The sequence below is a fragment of the Lissotriton helveticus genome, chromosome 4_1 (assembly GCF_964261635.1).
Source record: "Lissotriton helveticus chromosome 4_1, aLisHel1.1, whole genome shotgun sequence".
NCBI lineage: Eukaryota > Metazoa > Chordata > Amphibia > Caudata > Salamandridae > Lissotriton > Lissotriton helveticus.
In genome coordinates this window covers 520,390,170-520,413,249 of record NC_136063.1, presented here as the reverse complement: position 1 = coordinate 520,413,249, position 23,080 = coordinate 520,390,170, and the positions used below count along the sequence as shown (strand labels likewise).

General features: G+C 48.4%; 1 protein-coding gene across 2 annotated transcripts in view; it reads left to right on the top strand.

The window, feature by feature from the left end:
- Window positions 1–23,080, top strand: part of ZC2HC1A (zinc finger C2HC-type containing 1A) — a 353,235-nt gene that overhangs the window by 23,957 nt on the left and 306,198 nt on the right. For both annotated transcript variants that reach the window (XM_078687119.1, XM_078687120.1), the window contains exons 2-3: window positions 8,358–8,431; window positions 9,124–9,240. In XM_078687119.1, the coding sequence (XP_078543245.1) occupies window positions 8,358–8,431; window positions 9,124–9,240 (191 nt within the window). The remainder of the gene's footprint in view (window positions 1–8,357; window positions 8,432–9,123; window positions 9,241–23,080) is intronic.

Sequence of the window (23,080 nt, the reverse complement as noted above, 5' to 3'; positions counted from 1 at the left end):
CTTGCTCTATTATAGTCCATTTCATATCATTTGGGGTGTGGTTCTGGGACAAGAAGTGATCCGTCAGTTTGGTCATGGCTTTCTTGCACCTGATTGTGCTTCTGTGTTCACATATTCTTTGTTTTACCTTTCTACTGGTCATCCCAACATATTGTAGGTTGCATGGACAGGTAATCCTGTAAATTAATTACATTCACACTGTTACAGTTTGTGTGTGTTCTTTGGGTCCATACCTTGCCTGGCTCTAATGCTAGTTCCTTTGTGTTTTTCAGTTAAGTGACAGACACTACAATTCCCACATTTGTAATGACCTGTAACATCTGGTAGACCCCAGGCATTCAGTACTGTTGTTGATTTTACTTGTGGGTTTCTTGGTCGTGTATTTACAACACAGTCTTTTATGCTCCTAACCCTTTTGAAAGAAAACGAAGGTTTTTCCCATTTCAGATTTCCGGTGTTTAATATTGCCCAATGTTTATTGATGGATTTCGTGACTAGATTGGAGGCTGTACTGTACGTAGTTACACATGTTAGCGGAATTTCACTTTCAGTTCTCACCGTGTTTTCTAGTAGTGCTTGTCTTGGCTGGTTCCGAGCTCTCTTCTGACACTTTGTTAGTATTTGTTCTGGGTATCCTCTCTCAGTGAGCTTTTTCGTGAGATCGTCAGCCTGCCTTACTTTTTGCACCTGCTGCACAACCTCGGGCGTTACAATAGAGTGTTGCACATTTGCCAAGACCGAGTTGGACAGCGTACAGGCGGAAGCTTAAGCTCCAGTTTGATATCTGAATGATCTGACAATGCTGCGGGCCGATCTCCATCCTAGTGGTTAGAGCAGGAATGTTCTTTGTGCCCAGGAAATGACCCAGCCGGTGTAGGTCTTGGGTGCATGGGAGAAGTAGGAGTAGGTGCGGGAGTGTGGGTGAAGTGTCCTCCAGATGTCTGAAAGTGCCTCCTCTCTAAGCCACCAGTGTTCCTCTTTAGTCAGTGCCCCAGTCTGACCATGGCTCTATGTAGACCTGCCTAAAGTGTTGTCTAGAACAAGATTAAGGCCCCCCACCCTCCCCAAACACCCCTCCCCCACCAAGATTTTCCGCTCGGGCAAGTGAGATATCCAGTAATGTTGTGTGTAGGAATACCTCCTGGCCCTCGTTTGGGGCATAGATGGAGGCTGCTACAAAGGACCAGCCACTAAGTGTGTGTTGGTAGGCCAGGAGGCGACCCTTCATCTCTGCCACTTCCTGGCCAATTTCCCCCTTCAAGGTAAGAGCAACACTTGCTGTTTTGTTGCGTCCCGGTGAGAAAAACTGGTGGAGGCAAGCTCGGGAGCGTAGTCTTTGATAGTCATATGGGAGTAGGTGCGTCTCTTGAAGGACAAAGAGGTCAGCCTGCGAGAGCTCCAAATAGGACAGTACTGCCCTCTGCTTAACCGGGTTGTTGAGGCCATTTACATTAGTGGAAAGAACCCTGAGAGGATTGCCCCCCATAGTCTAACAAGATAAGGTAAGCAGTTATCCCTGTGGCATCCACTGCATGGTGTGGCAGATCATGTTGTGCCCCAATGAATCTAGCAATACAGTGTAAGTTACATATCATAGTAGCTATGAACTTAAGCAAGTCCCCCAAACAGACAAAACCCAGGTGAAAACCATCAAACAAGCAAACCTACTTAAACATGAGCATTCCGAACAGAAGGAACAGTTCAGGAAGTCCAGCTGACATCAAGAGGGTCAATTCGTGGCTGCACCCCCACAACACCCTGCTGCACAGTTTAGGATAATACTTACCCCGCTACCTCAAGAGTAGTTTGCTTTAGCCAGGGCCTCATAAATTGAGTCCAACACAGCTATTTGGACCTTAACAATCGTGACCAAGTCGTGGCTGGTCGACCACCTCCCTGACCTTCGGAAACACCACTAAGGGTGACCCCCCCCCCCAACCCCCACTCGGGTCAGGGATGCTTGGAACAACATGCCTTCTGGTGGTAGCTCAATACACTGCACCTTGCAGTTCTCTTCCACCGACTGTAGTTGATAGTTTCCCTCCCAGTGAAAGATGAGGAGAAACAGTTGCCCCCATGAATATGCCAATCCGATGTTCCTGGGGTGGAATGTCACTGGTCTGAAGGTGTGTCTCTTTCGCAAAGTAGGTGCCTCAAGCTCCTGGTAGAGTGGGCTTTTGATCTCGGAATGTGACAGGATGTTTCTCCCGGGTCTTTCGTAGTATGTCCTCCTTCAGTTGGAAATCTTGAATTCATACCGGACTGTCTGCTGGTGGGGCTGTCTCGACCCACGGAGGGCCGACCCGCTGAGCTCGGTCCAACTTGTCCAGTGGCTGGTGGTGCACGAGGATGGCATGGAAAAGATCTGCAAGTTAACCAGCAAGGTCCTTGCCTTCTGTCTTAAAAGCACCACCCCTGATCAGAATATTGTTCCAGCGCGATCTGTTCTCAAGGTCCGATGCGTGTGCCTGTAGGTCCAATTGTTTGTCACAGAGGCGAATGATTTCTTGTTGCAACAGTTCAACATCTTCCACGTGGCTGATTTCATGGTCCTCAGGGGTAGCTACGCAATGTCCCAAGAAGTCCATATCTCTCCTGAGTTCTCTGATGTCACTAGAGAGATCCCTCTTGACATTCCGGAGATCCTTTCCGGAAGGACATTGACAAGGATTCGAGGGAGGAGCGCGTTACTGGTTCCTCCGGATTCTCCGCCTTTATCATTATGGGGTGGTAGCTGTAGCGGGACGACCCCCACGAGTTGTCCTAGCCGGCCTAAAGAGCATCTCCTTAACACTGCGATCCTTCTTGTTTCTTGCCGTAGTCCTCGCAGGACAGTTTGGCCAGGGGTATCATATGAGTGACAGTACGTGGTGGTCTCCAATGTTTGTCAGTACCCTTTGATCTCGCCCCCCCTCTCAGGGATGTGCCCCAGCTGGCTTCACGACTAGAAGAAGATTGGTTAGGGTCCATCCCAGGGCTTGTGGTGGTGCCCCTCGTAGACAGGCGATCTCAGTTGATCCCAGGAGCTGTTACAGTGTGGTAAATTCGCCCACTCAGGCTGCAGGCACAGAGTTCTCTGCTTCAGCCCTCGGCCTAACAGGACCGGGCTATTTGCTGGGCCCAGTGCCACTCTGGGCCTATGCTCCGGTTTCTAAGTAATGTAACCTCTGCGCCAGGCCTCAACCTCCAGGCCCACTCTCTGATGTGCGTGTTTCGCCTGCTGGCATCGAGGGAGGGACCAGAGAACCCCTGGTCGCTCCCTTGATGCTGTGGGACGACCGTGCCCTCGGGCAGTCTGTTACGCACCAGCGAATGGGGGGTGCCTGGGAGGTGCTAGGCCCCATTGTGCCTGAATCATCTTTTCCTGCAGGTGCATTCAGCTGCTCACCCACCAGTGCCCGCTAATCCCAGGCAGTCCGCGGCTATCTCTCAACCAGTTTTCTACCAGGCCTGCAGTTTGGGCCGCTCTTGCTTTGTGGGGTTGCGGCAGCCCGTTAGTGCAGGGTGACTTCGCACCTCCCTTCCTTTTCGGGAGCTGGAGCAACTCCTGCACAAAGGAAAGATTTTTACAAGGCCATGAGGCGCGTATTTGAGTGGGCCATCACCTCTGGTAAGCCCGCGGGGTTGGAAGGGGCCCTATTGGATTTTACACAGGGATCCGATCCCGGTTCCGGGACGACACCGGTAGTTCCATCACGACCTTCCCTGGCATTGGACCTGAAGTCTGTGCCTTCGGTGCCGCTGGCACTGACCAGCGGTGGCAGCCCTTTCCTTATCCCCGACGACATGGAGTCATAATGGCGTCGCTGTACACCGATTTCGACTTCAGTTGACCCCAGGGGTTCTTTGTTGTTACATGAACAGTTTGACGATGCTTTAGGGTGGGCTCTATGGACCCTTTAGAACACCAGGATGTTTCTGACGAGCGGATGGACTGTTATGGGGAACCTGGGGAGACAAGTGGACTGGATACTTCGCCCAGATACTGTCATGCTCTCTCTGTCAACTGTGGCTACAGAGGAGGGAGCCATGGTGGTCAAGAGAGCTGCTGAGGTCCTCTGACTGGAGTTTCCCTCTGTGCAGGTCAGGACTAATCTCCTGACCCAAGTGCTTCAGCCTGGGCCTTTCACCTCTGAACCCCTTTTGCCCTTCAGTGAAGCACTTACTGATGTCCTTCTAGGCACGTGGTGGAAGCCTAGGCACAGGGACTCCTGTGATAGGACAATTGCATGCCGCCATCGCCCAGATCCGGGCGACCCAAAGTACCTCACCCCATCCCTGAAAGCTTGGTGCTGCAGACTTCTACCTCCCAAGGCGTGCACCCTTCCTCCCCTCGGGATAGGGAATCCAAGAGGTGGAATCACTTGGGAAGGAAATATTTTCTACCTCCAGCCTGGCATTGTAGTTGGTGAATACTGCATGCTTATTGGGCGATTTCTCCCACTCCCTTTGGGAGACGGTTGCTCAAGTGCTGCCACAAATCCGGGAGGAGACCGGGGCTGTGATCTTTCAGGCAGTTGAGGACCAGAGAGATGCAGCAAAATTCACCATAAATTGTGGCCCTGACACGACTGATTCGCTGGGCAGAGAGATTTTATCGACCGTGTCCTTGTGATACCACGCCTGATTTAGAACTGGCTTCTCCGGCAATGGCCAGGCAAACTCGATGGACATGATGCTGTTTGATGGATCCTGTCTTTTCGAGGAGAAGCCACACTTTGCCCCAGTGCAGTGCAAGGACTCTTGTGCTACGGCCGGATCCTTGGGCCCCTTCTAGTCCTGAAGACCAGTCTACTTCTCGCCCCTTTTGTGGCAATGGAAGGGGTTTCCAGTCATGTCAGCCCTATCCCAGCCACCGTCCTGGGCAGACTTCTCAAGTTGTGCTGGTACGTGGACGCAGTTCACTCTGACCAAGGAATGGAAGCCACAAGTCGTCTGCCACCTTCCCTTGGCAGCCGCTAGCTCCAAGCACTCCTAGTCTGACTCTGCAAGACCACACCACTCCAGTTGGTGGGAGATTCCATCATTCAGATGGATTCAGAAGGAGGCAGTGGCTGTTATTCCCGCGACTTTCTGATTCCGAAAAAGAACAAAGGGTTGCAGCCCATTTTAGATCTTCGGACCATCAATCTCTTCCTCAAGAAGGAGACTCTTATTTTAGCTCAGGTCTTGTCTGCCCTAGACCAAGAAGACTGGGTGATAGCTTTGGTCCTGCAGGATTCATATTTTCACCTCCCCATCCTGCAAGGCCACAGGCCCACAGGCCTTACCTGCGGTTCAAGGTAGGTCACGAGCACTTTCAGTTTACTGTACTCCCCTACGGTCTTACCAGCTTCCCTCGGGTGTTCACCAAGATGATGGAGGTGGTTGTAGTTCATCTGCGCAGATGAGGGGTGTCCGTCTTCCCCAACCTCGATGACTGGCCATTGAAGGCATCCTCGCCCCAGGCTGTCATCTCCCACCTTCAGACCACAGCGAACCTCCTCCATTCGCTGGGGTTCTGTACAAACCGGCCAAAGTCACACCTGACCCCTTCTCAGACGCTTCCTTTCATCGGGGCTGTTCTGGACACTGTGAAATTTTGGGCTTATCCTCCCGAGCAGCGAGTCTAGGATATTCAGGTTATGATTCTGATGTTTCTGCCTCTGTCCTGGATTTCAGTGAGGCTGACTCTGAGGCTGTTGGGCCTCATGGCCTCCAGCATTCTGTTGGTAAAGAATGCCAGGTGCTGTATGCGGGCCCTGCAGTGGTAGTTGACCACGTGGTCCGGATCTCTGAAGGAACTGCTGGAGATCTGCAGTGGTGGTTGTCGAACTGCGATTGGGTCAAAGGCAGACCCCTCTCCCTTCCCCAACCAGATCTCAGTCTTGACAGATGCGGCATTTCTGGGATGGGCGGCCATTTGGTAGAGGTGGAGATCAGGGGACACAGGCTCCACATCAATTTGTTGGAGCTTCGAGAGAGAGAAATTGGCATTGAAGGCATTTATTCCCTCTGTCGAGAAGTTAGTGCAGGTGTTCATGGACAACCCCACCGCCATGTGGTACTGCAACATGCATGGCAGGGTGGGGTCGTAGACCCTTTGTCAAGAGCCTCTGCTTCTCTGGACATGGCTGGAACAGCAGGGCATAACCATGGTGGTTCAACACTTGGCAGGTTCTCTGAACGCCAGGGGACAAACTCAGCCAACGATGCGTAGCGGATCACAAATGGTGTTTCCAGTCAGAGGTGGTGCAAGGTCTCTTTAAGCGCTGAGGAGATCCTTGTTTAGATCTGTTTGCCTCCGAAGGGAACGCGCAGTGTCAGCAATATTCTGCACTGGAGTTTCCAAGGCGGCTATCTCTCGGCGACTTCTTTCGTTGCGAGTGGAGTTCAGGCCTGCTGTATGTCTTTCTGCCAATACCAGTCCTGTCCAAGGTTCTGAAGAAGATCCGGAAAAATTTGGCCCAAGTCATTCTTGTGACTCTGGACTGGGCAAGGGGAGTCTGGTATACAGGCCTTCTGAAAGTGAGTGTCACTCCTCCGATAAGGCTACCCATTCGGGCAGATCTTCTGTTGCAGCAGCAGGAGAGGGTCCTCCACCCGAACATGGGGACAGCTGCTGGCTTTTGATCTTCCTCCCGAAGTTTGCAATGTTATTTTGGTAGCCAGGTTTCCTTCTACTAAGACGGTATATGGATGCCGTTGGCTGAAATTTATATTATACCGTACAGAAAGGTCTATTAACCCTCTTTCTACTGTTTTATTCTTAACCTTTCCCAGCAAGGCTCTGTGTTGGGTACCCTCAAGAGGTATTTTTCTGCTCTATCCTCTTTTTGTGGCTGCCGGACCAACCATCTCTCTTTAGGTCTCCTATTGTAAATAGGTTTTTGAAGGGATTGGTTCACTTGTTTCTGCCCACTCCCTTTGTTATACTGCAGTGGGACCTTAATTTGGTCACTTTTTTATATGTGTTCCCTTCCAGCCTTTACACAGCTGTCCCCTCTAGCTGCTTATCAAGACCGCCTTTCTGGTGGCGTTAACATCTACCTGGAGGGTGAGTGAGTTGCAGGCACTATCTTCCTCCCTACATGATGTCCTTTCCGGATAAAGTGCTTCATTGTTGCCGAAGGGGGTGACCCCATTCCATCTGGGTCACTCTCTCAAGCTGCCTGCTTTACTTGCTCCCCCTCATCCCTCTAAAGAAGAGGAGCTTCTCCACTGCCTGGACCCAAAAAGAGCATTGTTCTACCTTGACCACACAAGAGTTTCGGGTGGATGACCAAATCTTTGTGGGATACATGAGAGCTAAGAAGGGGGCAGTCCAGAAATGGACCATCTGTGGCTGGGTCGTTCTCTGTATTAAAACCTGCTATGCCCTGGCTAAGAAGCAGCCCCATGAGGGGTTAATGGCCCATTCCACCAGGAGAAAGACTGCGACTATGGCCTAGGCTCTGGGTGCCCCAGTCCTGGACATTTGTCAGGTAGCAATGTGGGCATCTTTGCATATGTTTGCAGTGTACTACTGCCTTGACAGTCCCGTCTGTAGGGACGGGCATTTTCCTAATTCGGTCCTGCAGGACTTCCTAGTATGAGGAATTGGTTCACAGCCCACCGCCAGGAGAGTATGGCTTGGGTATCCAATCCAAAGGTAAGGAATCTGCAACGAGAAGTCCCTATCAGAAGTTACTTACCTTCGGACCCACATTATCTGGTAGAGACTAACTGGCTGCAGATTCCCTACAGCCCCACCCATGCCTCCCCGCTTTGCTGACTGATTTTGTTAGAGCTAGGGTTATTCCCTTTTTGAGGGCCCTGGTTTTGCACACATTTTCGTCCGTTACATCGTGGATCTTCTCTTCTGGCGTGGAAATAAAAGTACTGATGTCCTTGCACCTTAGTGGCGCCTATATAGGTGAACGCAATATCATAACCAACGCTAATGACGTCGAATGGAGTCGCCCGATGGTGCTCCCAAGGGGTATTGCTCAAGCATGTTTCCCTGATCCAGCTTGACGCCTGGGAAATTCAAAGGTAAGTAATCTGTAGCTAGATGGTCTCTACCAGGTAATGCATTACCGAAGGTAAATAACTTGTTCATCTCTGTGATTGTCTTGTGAAAAAAACACTTGTATATTATGACAGTGTGAAAAGGCGACTCCTAAGGTGATTCTTGATTTTGAACAGACTTACAGCAGCAGCACTTTTAGAATCTAAGAAAGCAATGGATGTGCCAGCCCTAAGAGACATGTATTTTAGCTGCAATGGATCATATTTTATTGCAGACTCCAATACCCTACCTTAGTTATCACTTTCTGAAATGGACAGTTGTAAGTAACACTGCCTTTGTCTTTTTCACTTTATTTCTCTACTGCTAGAAGAGGACACATTGCAGGAGAAAGAATTAATCCCATGCAAAATTTGTGGAAGGACTTTCTTTCCAACTACACTGGTGAGTGAAACGGGCCTCATGTGCATTCATGCTTTACAGTAATTGCCGGAAAATAATCCTATTTATTGCTTGTGTATTCCACTCTGCACCACAAAATGTAGCTTATTGTGTTACAGTGAGACTCTCAGCTACTCTGAAGGTGTAATACCATTTTATTTCTAGTTATAACTTATGTGTAATTTCCAGATCCCTTTTTAAGTGCATTTCTTTCATAAGCAAGCTTCTAAAGCATCGTCCTTTGTTCCACCTGCATCATGGCAGTTTGGGTAAAGGTGATCTCCTTTCGAAGGTGATGGAAGTTTTAATTTCAAAATGCTCCATTTGTAATTTTTTAAATCTTAAATTCAGTTGGCCCATTTTCCGTGGTTTTCAACATTAGTGTTGTCATTTGCCATTAATCTGTAGTCTGATCCTTACAGTTATTTTTGGTATTTCTGTCATCATCCATGGTGAGATAAAATAATCCATAGCTCATACATTGTAGACACTGTTTTCTGCACTGGCACGCTAGAAATAAGTGTAGGCATTCTCTACAGGAATATTTTGCTTGCTTTTTAGTCATGACGCTTTGCAGATTATGCTTCCTCCTTCATGAGCCATTACTTAAATCATAAAGTGTATATACGTGGCAAGGAGTAATTTTTTATTTAGTCACACTTTTGTATGTATTCTTATTTCTATTTTGAATGCAGAAAAAACATGTACCCATTTGTCAGAAAACGGCTGTTAAGAAGAGGAAGGCGTTTGATTCAAGCAGACAACGAGCAGAGGGGACGGATATTCCAACCGTAAAACCTCTAAAGCCAAGGGTAGGGGCATCTTTTTTTATTATAGCATTTTTATGTAAAAATTGAGAATTTGACCGTTATCTTTCCCAATGACAAAGTTCCATTCAGCACTACTACAGTGCAGGATACTCCTGACTGCTATACTTTTCTTGCTCAATTCCACAACCTTGTTTGATTTCTTAATTCAAGTGTTGCGTGATTCATTTTTTTTTTTTTTTTCTTCAAAAAATGTTTTGAGAAGCATAGTTTTAAAATCCATGATGAAACTGTGGATGACTTTATTCACGCAGTAGTAAAAGGTATGGAAAATTTGGCTTCTATTAGTGTACAAATGTGAACACTGAGAACCATCTAGTCTGCTTTATATCTTTATTGGTCATAATCATGTGAGATAGATAAGATAGATAAATGGTCTTTATTTAGATATAAAACAAATATCTTTAAAAGAGAATTGCAGATTTGTATTATTCATACATAGTAAAACAATGCAAACAACCAATTATTAAAACCGCTTCCCAAACAGTAAGTGCATACTTAAAATGACCCGTTCTCTCAACCTGTTGTTTAAAGTGTTCTCTGCGCTGGCTGCCTTTTTTTCATGTTTAAAAGGCATTGATTAGATTAAAACGGATGGGGATAAAGCAGTAGCAAGACTTTTTTGTTTAAAATTACGATAAGCATTCTGAATCAGGTTTGTCAGTCTTATATTTAGGTCAGTGTTATCCGGGCTCAATGCAGCAATAATAGCTTGCCTACAGGTCCGGACCCCCAGTCGATTCCATTCCCCCCTCAGCTTAAGCCTGCGTTGGAGGTCGAAGGCGGGGCAGATGCAGACCACATGGAGTAGCGTTTCTGCTGCTTTGCCGCACCCTCTGCAGGTAGTGTCCTCTTCCGCGCGACGCCAGGTGGGAAGGTTTTGCAAAAATCGCCAATCACCCATTCTAATGCTTATAAAGCAGCGTTTTAGGTACAATGAAAAGGGACTAGAAAAATAAGCGGAGGGGGCTAGCTGATTATAAGAATGAATGACTGCCCACGCGTGGCTTCGTTTTGAGAACAGTGCTTTGTCTGTAATGAGTGATAAAGATCTTATGGTTTTTTTAATTGCAAGTTTAAATGCAGACTGACTAGGATTAAGGGCCCAAAGGCCATCTGCTGAAATTTGTTCGATGTAATTCTTAAAAAGTCGGCCAAAAGTTCCTCCCGGGTTTTTCTCCATTATTTCTTGCCAAACTAGAGCCTCTAACGTACCTGAGTTTGATTGTCGTAATTTATGACAAAGATTAAGAAATACCCCTATACAGGAAACGTCGTAGTTCAGTAACCCCAACTCTAGTCTGATCTGTGGGGGGGATGCAGAGTGTGGCAACTGGAAAACCTTTTTATAAATCTTTATCGTATGTCGATTCAAAGCTGTGTTTAATTTCCCATTAAAAATCCCTATACCATACGACAGAGTAGGGCCAACTTTCGCTTTCAGGACTTCCAAGAGAGGGGACAGGGTGGGGCCCGAGAGATTTTTTGCAAGCTTAGTTAATGACACCGCGAGCGTTGTTGCTTTAATAGCAATCTCTTTGCGCTGCTTTATGAGGTTGCCTCTGTAGTCCAAGTGGACCCCCAGGTATTTGTACGAATTGCCTATGGCGAGGCTATTGTTGTTAAAAGACCATCCACCACCGGCATATCGCTTTTTCCCAAATACAACAACCTGGGTCTTTTTCAGGTTAACTTCTAATTGATTATTAATTGTGTATTTTAGTAGTGTGTCAAGAAGCCTTTGCAGCCCTACCCTAGTGAGGCTAAATAAAGCCAGATCATCGGCATATAAAAGGTTGCTTAATGCCGTGCCTCCTACCTTTGGCGAGTGGCTGTTTACGCCATCCAGGGCACTTGATAAGTCGGCAATGAACAGGTTGAATAAGAGAGGGGCCAGCACGCATCCCTGCTTAACCCCTCTTGATGTAGAGATTTTTCGCGAGAGATGCGAGAGATGCGTGCCGGACCCCAGCTTTACTCGAACCCAAGTACGGGAGTGCAGTTGGATAATTGCATTCAATAAATTGTTAGGAATTCCCCACTTACTCAGCTTTTCCCAAAGGGCCTCCCTGGGGACCCTGTCGAATGCAGCTTTGAAGTCGACAAAGCAGCAAAACACAAGCCTAGATGTTAAAAGGGCTTTGTCGACAATAGATGACACCACTAGTAGATTGGTCATGGTCCCTGAATTAGCGGTGAACCCAGTTTGATTCATTGGCACCCTGTTGAAGTCATTTGCCCATTGCCTCAGGTCCTCCAGAAGAAGCCCTGCATAGTGTTTCGCCTCGATATCCAACAGGGCTATAAGTCTGTAGTTCTGGGGGGCAGCTCGCGAACCTGATTTATAAATCTGATGAATAATTGCACCCCGCCATGAGTCTGGGATTATTGCAGTTCTCAGTGCATAGTTAAAAAGGTTAGTTAGCAATCCAGACCAAAAGATTGTCTGATTTGAACAAGTTTTGTGGCAGGCCATTAGGGCCAGGTGCTCCATCTTGTCTAGCCTTTATCGCTGTGGTTGTCCTGTCATCAGTCACCAAGTGTGGGTCGTCGAGCCGGGGTGTTACATCGATAGAGATTAGCCCTTTAATACCAGAGCCAGCACCCAATTCTGCTGGCAGGCCCTGTCCTGCCAGATCAGGATGATCTTGTGCCTTGAAGTGGTCCGTAAGATAAGTTGCCCAATCTGCTTCTTGAATGTTTGCGTTTCCGAAGCTTGAGTAGCTCAGGTTTGAGTGATTAATTAAAGCCCAGAGTTTCCTGGCATTTTTCCTCTTGCTCTCCCACACCAGCTTGCACCAAAAGTGGTTTTCATAGATGAGCTTGTCCTTGGTGATTGCCAACCTGAAATCCTTTTGGGCTCTGTGATATCTGTTCAAAATTTCACAGTTGCCCGGAGATTTAACGAGTTGCCGCAGCACGTTGTTCCTTGCCTTTTTGAGTGATTTTGTGTTTAGAGATAGTGCAAATTTGCGGGTCTTAGTTCGACTGTGACCCTGCGTATTAGCTGGGAAGCATCTAGTCAGGTGGAAGCAGAGCGACGTCCAAGTGGCGATCGGTGAGGCATCTGGATTGTCATCGTTGTTTCTAAAGTCCTTACATACTTGTAGGATTTTCGGGCCAATTTCGTTGCTCCACTTCAGGCGCTTTAGATTTTCTGAGTATGTTCCCTGGTGGGTTGGGAGTGCTAATTTATGAGTCCCTGGTCTTATATTGAAGGAAAAAACCTGGGGCCTGTGGTCGCTTTCGGTGCGTGGAAGAATACTGAATATGTCTAGATAGTGTAAAAGGTCAGCATTGCAGATAGTGTAATCCAAGTAGGAGTATTTGCTGCCATTAGACCAAGACCAGTTTGGTGGGGTATCCCCTGCTGACCTGCCATTCATTACCAAGTAACCTGCACTATTGAGCCTCGACACGCAGAGCTCTCCTAGATCGCTATGGGGTTGGTTCTGCGGTCTGGTTTGAGTTATGGCCTCGATGATGTGATACAGGGATGGCTCCTCGGTGTCCGCAGTTAATCCCTGGAATAAGTTAGTATTGAAGTCCCCCGTAACGATACAATCCGAAGTTGGATAATCGGCGGCCAGGTTGCTCATGATTTCCGTTAACCGGGCCAAATGAGTTTTTTTGGTGCGGGAGCTTGGATTGATATATACATTTAAAAAAAGTAAAGAGCGAAGGTTTCGCCACCGATTGATTTTGACTCCTAGAATCCAATCTTCTTTAATTGAAAGGCGTTTAATTGAGCCCTTTAAATTTGTGGATATATAAGTTGATAGGCCACCTTTTGCATGGCCATGGGGGCTATCCCTGAGGGCTGGGTTCCAGAATTCAATAAACCCGATGATGGGGTGGCCATCGGTTGCCCAGGTTTCCTGAAGGACTATTGTTGTATGCTCACATAGGAAAGAGAGAGTTTCTTGACTCTCGATTTTGTGGTGAAGCCCACTGATGTTCCAGGAACATGATATGAATTTGTCATGACCTTGATGATCGTGTGTAATTAGAGAAACTGTTGGCCACATTCGCACGTCCAAAGGTTTATTTATTGTACCCACAAACCCTGCCGCTGGGGTTCATTCTGAGCTTTTGTTCGACAAAATCGCGGGGAGCCACCACCATCCTTGGCTGGGATCAGTGTCGGGAACCTCTGTTAATGGTGTTTTACAAAGTTCTTGGGGTCCTGATGCATTTTTTAGGATCGAGTATGGTCTTGCAATGATGGCCGATCTAATGCTCTCGACTTGTTGAAGTGATGGAGATTGGGGTAGTGGGGTAGCCGGGCGTGGTGTATGGGTAAACTCTGATGCCCCAGCTTCGCAGGATGGTCTTATAATCCATAAAGGCACCCACCCAGCTGGCCGACTTAAAGGACACCAAGGTTGCCTCAGATGGTTGGCTACCTCTGGGGGGAAGAAACTCTATGGATTCGATGTGCTTTGAGGCCAAGCCTTCAAGCCCCGGGATGCCCACCGCTAATTTTAATATATTTGTTCTGTTAAGAATGTCTTGGCGGCCCTTAGATTTATATTCTGGGACTAATAGGAGCTGATGATGGGGCGAGTCATTTTCGTTTGTTTGATCAATCAAATGTGATTCATTTGGTGACTGGCCTGCGTCCAATTCTTGCTTCTGTTGCGACTGCCGATATACGACGTTCGGCAAATGTCGTGTAGGATTGGACCAATTTACATGTTTATTGTAAATTGTTTTTTTAAAGGTCATTCTGGGAGTGACATTGGCCGCTCCGAGTGGGACTGAATCCAACACTAGATTAGTTTTTGCTTGATTTGTCGTGGGCTTCGTTGGTTTTACCTTGTTGATTTCGTTGGTTTCCGTCCCTGAAGATTCCGTAGCTGTACTAGGCTCGTCTGTTACTAGTTCCATGGCCGATTCACCCATATCTGGGGCGTTTGTCTTGCCCTGTTGGGTGTCCGAGCCTGGTATTTCTTCTTGAGGGTTCATTAAAGGTGATAAAGCACTCATCTCACCTAGAGACTTGTTGTTCGCCTGTTTTTCAAAAAGGGGGAAGAGCTTCCGGTGAGCCGTGTTAACGCTGGCCCTGATTTTATTTCTGTTTTTACGTTGGCGTTTGCGTTCTCTCTTGCTGCACGGCGGGGGTTGGGCTTGGGGTTCTTCCAGTGTGGGCCCAATAAGGGGCACTGACCCAGTCCTCGGCCCTGTGACTGAATGATTAACTCTAACTGGGCGTTCACTTGTAGCCCCGCCATTTTCTGTCATGAGTTTAGATTGTGCAGTACTCATCGGCAAGGTTTGTGTTTGCCCGCCAGTCACGTCCCCATTGCATTGAGTTGGGCAGGGAGCTGTTCCGTCAGAAGACTCCATTTCTTCATTGGTCATGAGCCATGTGTTGGCAGGATAGTGCGGCAAAGCGGACTGGTTTTGTTGTTGCAAACCCGGTTTTGCAAATGAGGAGCCTCCTTTCACACACTTAACTTCCTTTATGATATCCGATAGCAGTTCAGGAAGTGAGGAGAGAGAGTCGATGATTGGGGAGCAGCAGCAGACAGATTGTATTAGCTTTGTGGACGCTTGGGCCCCTATGATTAGGTTATTCAACTTATCGAGTTTGCTGTCAATCCCTGATGTAAATAGGGCTAGAGTATTTAAAAGGTTGACCTGAATCTCTAGCTTTTCTGAGTGGTAGTTTAGAGCAGTGACTGTGTGTTCAAATGTCTGAAGAAGTTGTGGCCAGACACTGCTCCCTGCGTGCTCCGTTTTATGGAGATTTTTGGTGGGTGTTGAATTGGGAGAATTTTGGGTGTTTTTAAAGAAGAACGATAAGTCCGCTAAAAGCTGCTCGCTGGGGTCAGAGGTGTTTGGCTGTTTTTGAAGTGATATCTTAGTTGCAACAGATGCGGCGTGTGGGGCAAAGTCGGGGCTTTGGGCAATTGACTGCTCCTTTGGAGTAATTGTATTTTGGAGTGGGTCGAGTGATTGACTGCTGTTTGTACCAGCAATGATGTTTTGACCGTGAATTTGAGCAAAAATTAATTGGCCAAAAGGGGTTTTTAAAGGGTCCATTGGCGCCCCCGGGCTATGTTGGATTAGTTGATGTTTAATTTCAGGCAGCTGTGTTAAGTCCAGAGATGGTCTTGGCTGTATCAAATCAAGAGGTGATCTTGGCTCAGGCTTGGGGCCCGCCAGCTGAAGTTGTAGTTGGCCGGCTACTTCTGTAGCCACTGTAGAGGGAGAAGGCGGCTGACACAATGGTAATTGGGCTTGTTGATTAAGTTCAAGGTTTTGATTGTGAATTGAGTCACCCGAGTGGTCCTTGGGCTGATCGCTGGTTATTCCTCCAAAGATGAAGACTCCTGGAGGTTGGGCCAAATTTTCAGGTTCAGGCACCCAAGATTGGGAGGGTAGCGGACACCAAGAGGATGCACTTGATTCAGCTGAGTCAACCGGGGCTCCGGACCTCATTAGCCCCAGGGGCGGGGGTTGTTGCTGAGATGACAGGATAATCATTTGTGGGTCTTTTTTAAAGTAGTCGAGCAGACTCAAGGATTTTAGGGCTTTTGATTTTACTGTGGTGCTTACTTTGTGTATATCTCTATTGGGGATCTGCAAAGTTTTTGCCATTTTTTCTGGAGAAGTTCTGGGCGAGTTTTGACTGCCCTGATGGAGCTCCACTTCTGGGTCAGTTTGTTTGGATCTCCGCCGCTCGGGAACTGCTTCTGGGTCAGTTTGTTTGGATCTCCGCCGCTTGGGAACTGCAGTGTTCTTCCTTACTTTCCCTGACCTCATGGTTCCAGCTACTGAGGAAGGGACTGGTTCTGAGTAGGACTCCCAATGCGAGGCACCCCCCCACTCGGCTCAACCCGCCCGCCCAGACCACGGACCCGCGGCAGCCCTCACACACCGCTCCCCACGTGCCCTATCGGGGGTAGGGTAATGGCCGCGTCGCTGTGTTGGTTACAGCTCGACGACCAACGCGACTCACCCGATGGACTATGGGGGCAGTGGGGCTGGTTGCCTGCGGAGCCCGGGTCAGGGCAGGCACTAGGAAAGAGAGCGGAGGGAGCAGCCCCAGAGCTGGGAAGACTGGCCAGTCGACCAGGTAGGTGCGCGAGGTCGGCGAAGGGGGTGAAGAGGAGGGGCCTGAGCAGGCCCTGGTGAGCCAAAGCAAACTAGAGCAGCCCTCAGCGCGCGCAGGTGAGGTGAGGTGATCGGGGAGCGGTGCAGGTACTCACACGTGCGGCCAACAACAAATGGCAAGCAAGCAAGCAGTCTGGGGGGGAGGGAAGGTGATAGGGAGGGAAACCCCCACGCAGCAACAGCGGCGGAAGCCGAGCGCTGCAGGGACTCTCAGCCACACCCTACACCCCAGCACAGAGTCAGATTGACTCGACAAACTACTCGACTTACCAGACGAAGGTCGCTCTGCACCGTCTCCACCGGCACTCAACACTTCACGCACCTGAGCCGATAAGCCGATGAGCCGATGAACCTCGGGCAGGGCTGGACAGGGCAAAGCGCAGCCCTTATCACTGCTACCTCGGCCTTCAGCTCACCGCGGTGCCTGGCTTGGATGCCGGCTCTCAGTCCTCTCACCCCGGTTCCTGCTCACGGCTCACTCCCTCACCACTCGCTGCCTCGCCACCTTGCCACGCCTCCCTGACGACACTACGCACAGTCTCCGTTTAGTGGGGCGCGGCCAGCACTGTCGAAAGAAACGATGTCTCTCCCAAAAACGCAGGACAAAGCAGATTTGAGGTTGCGCTTTCTGTCATAATCCTGTGCTGGTAAAGAAATGTCCTTCCCTTCCATCCCCTCCCCTCCCCACAGTTCCATAGAAAAAGAGTTTTTGACTTGCCTACATCTTGGGCACTGGTTGACAAACCTTCACAAAATGTTCCCAAAAAAGTGTGCTGATGATCCTTGTTGGGCATGGAAACTTTTGGGGCGATCCATCAAGCGGGGGGCTGAGAACAGGGAGGGGGTCAAAGTGTTTTTCCAATGTTAACGTCCTTAGATCTTAAATACGACAACAGCCTGAACCCTAGACGGAATTGCACCAAATTTAACAGAAAGGTAGCTCTTGGTCCAAAAAGAACCTTTCTTTGTTATTTGATGTAAATCCGTTCAGTAGTTGTTTAGTTATGTAAAAAAATAAATTGTATATGCAGAGATGTGAAGGCTCTGCAAACCCTCCAGATCTTGTGCTTTGATCTGATTGTCTGCCAACACTTCAACTAGAAAGTGTTTGCAGCCATTGTGGGGCTTTACTTCAGCTGATTCCAGAAAAAAAAAAAAGAAAAGGGGTAAAAATAGGAATACCCAGACTACTTTGGCCCTGGCCAGGGCCAAAAAGCATTTTACTATTTTTGATTGTTTAAACAGAAATGGCTACCGAATTGCAGCAAAAAAAATAAAAAGCACAGCCTCCTGCGCTTGGTAAAACATGGGCACCCTGGTGGTCCACCTGATAACCTGACTTCTTATTATGTGTATGAATTTTAAAAGACGGCTCCATTAAGAACCTGCCAATTCTCGCAAGTCAATTAAAAGCTGCTTCCGAAATCTCCTCTGCTATCCTTCCATGTGGGACTACATGATACCTGGACTTTGGGCCAATAGTCCCTTTTGACTAAAGAGTCACTCATGCAGGGGGCATGGGAGGAAGGTCAATGAGAGACTAGATGGGTGGCCTCACAGAACGACAGGTGAAAATCAGCAGGGTGCTGGTGACACGCGTTCTTGATGCTGTGGTATACGACGACATCTTAACCAAACGTAGAACCACTTACTTCATATAGTTAAGAAAAAGTATACTTGTTTGGTGGAGATTTACCTCTTTGTAGTCTTATCTTCTTTATTAGAGAATTCATATTATCACAGATTTATTAATAAAGATGCACAAGGACCAATTACAGTGCCGAAACTCGTACAAGGTCATGGAGCTCATGGTCGATTACGCAGATGTAATGTAGAATATGCACTGGACATTCAACCAATTAGGTAGTTCTTAGTAACGAACCTCAAGAAAGTACTCTGTTTAGGTAGACATTTTGTGGAAAACTGTGTTTTCTTGTAGGATAAAGGGGCAGACCAGGTTCCGTTCTGGTACAGTCACTCCCACAGCTACTGACACTCCCACACAGACACTTACACACCCACTTGCACACCCACTTGCACACCCACTTGCACACCCACTTGCACACCCACTTGCACACCCACTTGCACACCCACTTGCACACCCACTTGCACACCCACTTGCACACCCACTTGCACACCCACTTGCACACCCACTTGCACACCCACTTGCACACCCACTTGCACACCCACTTGCACACCCACTTGCACACCCACTTGCACACCCACTTGCACACCCACTTGCACACCCACTCGCACACCCACTCGCACACCCACTCGCACACCCACTCATCTGCCACTCTCCCATCCACTTACAGGTCACATACACCACTCAGACACCCGCAACACAACCCAGTTAAAGACCCTTACGACTACTCATACACCCACTCGGAGCAATACAGCCACACATGCACCACTAAATAACCTATACAGCCACTCACAAACAAACACTCAAAGGTCACCGGTCACAGGTTACAGTTAGCCAATAAAATGGAGCAAAAACTTAAATCACTAAAAAACAAGAGCAGAGCGGTTATAGTTGGTAAATAGAATTATTTAAAAACACTAGAATTTCACTGCAAAAAACAAAGGGTTAGGGACGTTATATTGGGGTCATATTTCATATATTGGTTATAGTTTCACTTATACAAAACCATAGATATTCAGCAGTTATAGTTACCTGAGCTACCTATAACGTGCGCCCCTGCAATGTACTGCTTATGACCTCACATATTCATCACTCATGACATGGTCCAAAATAGTCAAATGTTCTTTAGGGAATATTTGAGCAAGACGCTCATTCCAAGCTTAGGTAAAGATGACAATATCAAAAGAGGTCAACTCCTAATACTTGTATCCCAAATACCATGGAAGAAGTTTTCAAATCCTATATTACAAGGAAGCACAATAATACCAACACATTGTCCTACTTCAGTTTTAACCGAGATACACAAGTGTTACAAAGCACCACAAACGCTAATAATACACTCACGTCCAGCAGTCACTCAGCTGTAGGGGGGCGATGCTGACTTGACCTCCTGAAGAGAGGAGTTCCTGGAGAGTCGGTTGCCCGCTAGCTTGAGGCAGGATTCCGGAACGTAGTGAAGGAAATGCCTTCCCGAGCGAAGCAGAAGAACCGGCATAGATGCAGAAGCTAGGCAGCAACCAGTCGGGGACTGGGGAGTTGTCCAATCAGGAGCGAGCAGAAAATGCACACAGGAACCCAGAAGAAAGTCACATGAAGGGCTTTGAGGGACACTGCCATTTATAGCCAATTAAAAGAGCAGTTGGAGCACGTTATTCAGGAAGTGAGCATGCATTGTGAAAGACGTTGTGACTGGACAACGTGAGCGGTTCCATGCGGACACGTGTGGACCTACAGGTGTTCTGTGTTAGGAAACGAGCATTGGTGATTGCAAAACTAATCTTAATGTTATGACCACTATCTCTCTTTGTTTTTCTGTACTGGACGGAAAATGCTATGTGGTTAACATGGATTCCTAATGGATGCTGATAAATAACACTGGGTGTGGCAAAGAAGTCCCTGGCACCACTCACTCATTCACCCATACAACCATTTATGCAGCCTCTCACACCTATAACCACTTACATAAACATTCACACATCCATACAAGCACTTGCACCACCACACACTCACCAATACAGTCGCTGACAGACCCACTCATTCACCCATACAGCCAACTCACACATCCACCTACTCAACCATACAGCCACTCACCCATTGATACAGCCACTCACCCATTGATACAGCCACTCACCCATTGATACAGCCACTCACCCATTGATACAGCCACTCACCCATTGATACAGCCACTCACCCATTGATACAGCCACTCACCCATTGATACAGCCACTCACCCATTGATACAGCCACTCACCCATTGATACAGCCACTCACCCATTGATACAGCCACTCACCCATTGATACAGCCACTCACCCATTGATACAGCCACTCACCCATTGATACAGCCACTCACCCATTGATACAGCCACTCACCCATTGATACAGCCACTCACCCATTGATACAGCCACTCACCCACCCATATAGCCACTCACCCACCCATATAGCCACTCACCCGCCCATATAGCCACTCACCCGCCCATATAGCCACTCACCCACCCATATAGCCACTCACCCGCCCATACAGCATCTCACACACTCACTCACCCACCAAAACACCCACCAATACTGCAACTCCCACTTATTCACCTATACAGCCACTCACACACAGATTCAGTCAGTTTCACAGTCTCTCAGATGACTTATGTTAGAAATAGTGTCACTCCGTAGTACAAAAAGAATAGTATTTAAGTTACACAGTAGCTTAGTGTTGGAACCTAAATATGTCAGGTCACCTTGGGTAGCCTGGCCTAGGGTAAGACACTATCAATAGAGGCACATGTGTAAAGGTTGCAATCCACCCCGCAGTAATCCAACACAATTTCACCCAAAAATGACGCTACACCAATGTTTGGAAAAATACGAGCTTGTTTATAAAAAATAATCTTTGCTCTCTTGTCTTAAAATTTACAGTTCAATACATTCCAGCATCTTTAAGCTCTTCACTTAACCACGTCTAGCAGGTAAACATTTACATACTTCAACAGTCCAGATGAACATTTACTGTACTCTGTTTAACCCCTTTCTGAATCTTCTTTTGTAATCAAGGCTTAAACAGGTAACCACCACTTCCCCCAATTGCTCTATTGCCAGGCACAGGTTAACATTCCCCAGCCCAGGTTATCGATCCCCTCACCAGCCCCACCCTTTCTAAGGACAAGCTGTCCCAATTTTTAGGCACTAGAGGCTAGGAAAGAATGTACCTATAGACTGGTTAGGACCTCTGTTACCTTTCACCCTTCAAAAGGACTATAGGATCATTTAAGCTGTAGGCTTAACAATGTGAGGTTAGTTAACAGTCCCTCTACCCCTTGTCCTATACAGGAGTCAACCAGGGCTGCACCACTTGATGTAAAGGAAGTCAGATGATCCGGAGCCTAACAGGCTCTCCTTCTCCACCCCTTAGGCTCCCGGCTTACTTGAAGATGTGTGCTTGCAAGCGTGATCTTCCGACACACCCCCTCGCTTAAGGGGCGTTCTCCTACCAAAATCGGGCCTCCCCGCTCCCTCTCCTCACAGAGGAGTGGAGGCCCTTCTAGGTGTAATCTCGGCACTTAGGCGGGGAGCCAGCCGCTCGACAGAGCCGCTTCCCTCCTAGGATCTCCTCTTCGGCGCGTCGGCGGAAGGCCAGCCACTTGACGGAGCCGCTCCCTCTCCTCACCAGTGGCTGTCGGCGGTTCCTCCTCGGCGCATTCGCGCATGCGCGGGAATTGAGTGGTCCGGCCAAAGAGATTGCTCCGCCTACTTCCCACGGGGTAGTGACTCCGCAGTGGGCCTGCTCGGTCCTAGGCCCCTCCTGTGGCGACTACCCAGCTCAGTTGGGAATATGCGCAGTGGCGCTGAGTACCACACAACTTGCCCCCTTTTCTCTATCCTTCGGTGGCGCTGACACAGAAGCGCGTTAGGCGCCCCAGGGGTCCCGCTCACAGCAGAAACAGAGGAAAATGCTCAGGCCCAATAGACCCTAACTCCTCACTCCTCTTCCTCACGAGTGGGGAGGTTTGTCACGCGCTGCAGGTCCAGGCGCCGATAAGTAAGTCTCAGTGTCATGCAGGGCAGGAGCTTACTTCTCACCAGGGAGAGGGGGTGAAAAGGGGGGAATCCTTCACGTTAGAGACCCCAGATCTCCAGTTTCAGCAACAATCCCCTAACCCTCTTTACTGGACAGATATAGGTGCACAGGCGAACTCCTAGTTTGATTCCCACTGCAGGGACCTCCTCCGCTCCACAGATCACTGGGATTAACTCCTTCATCTAACTTGGGCACCTCTCTGACCAGGGTGAGCAGGACAGAACTAACTTGGCTAGGACAACAGGAACGGGGGGGGGGTGGTGAACCCAGACAGAGGGCAACCCTTGTAGAGCAGTCCACCCTTAAGGACCCTACCCCCACCAGACCTCAGCCTTCACTCTAGCTGTTCCTCACTGGCAAGACAAAATGGCTGACCAACATTCCGCCTTTTATAGGCTGACCCTCAGAGGTCCAGAAGGGGCCAGAAGGTTCTGGAATGCCCTACTCTATCCTATGGGACAGGTTCTAGGTTTGTCAGCTGTGACAGTTGGTAGCCACCATTTTGTGACTCCAAAGAAATTCCTGTCAGGAAAGGCCTCTAGGCCTGAGGTGAAAAACTATGAGGACGAAAGAACACCTATCCCCTAGACCAACACCTTGAAAAATCTAGTGGACACAAAAATTAATAAGGGCATGAGGGGCAAAAAGGGGACAAAATAAATAATAAATTAGAGGGACTACGCAAAAGGCCAGACAGGTCTAACACGCGTCCCCCCCAGCTGAAAGTGGGGAGAGCTACCCAACCCCTTGGGAGTCCTCATCACTAAGGCGGAAATACCTGGAAAGACCGTCTGCATTGGCGTGGTCCACTCCAGGTCGATGTTCCACCCGGAAGTCCATTCCCTGTAGGGAGATGGACCACCTCAACAGCTTGGGATTCTCCCCCTTCATCTGCATTAGCCAACGAAGGGGTCGGTGGTCAGTCTGAACCAGGAAGTGCGAGCCAAACCGGTATGGCCGCAGCTTCTTCAGAGCCCACACCACTGCGAA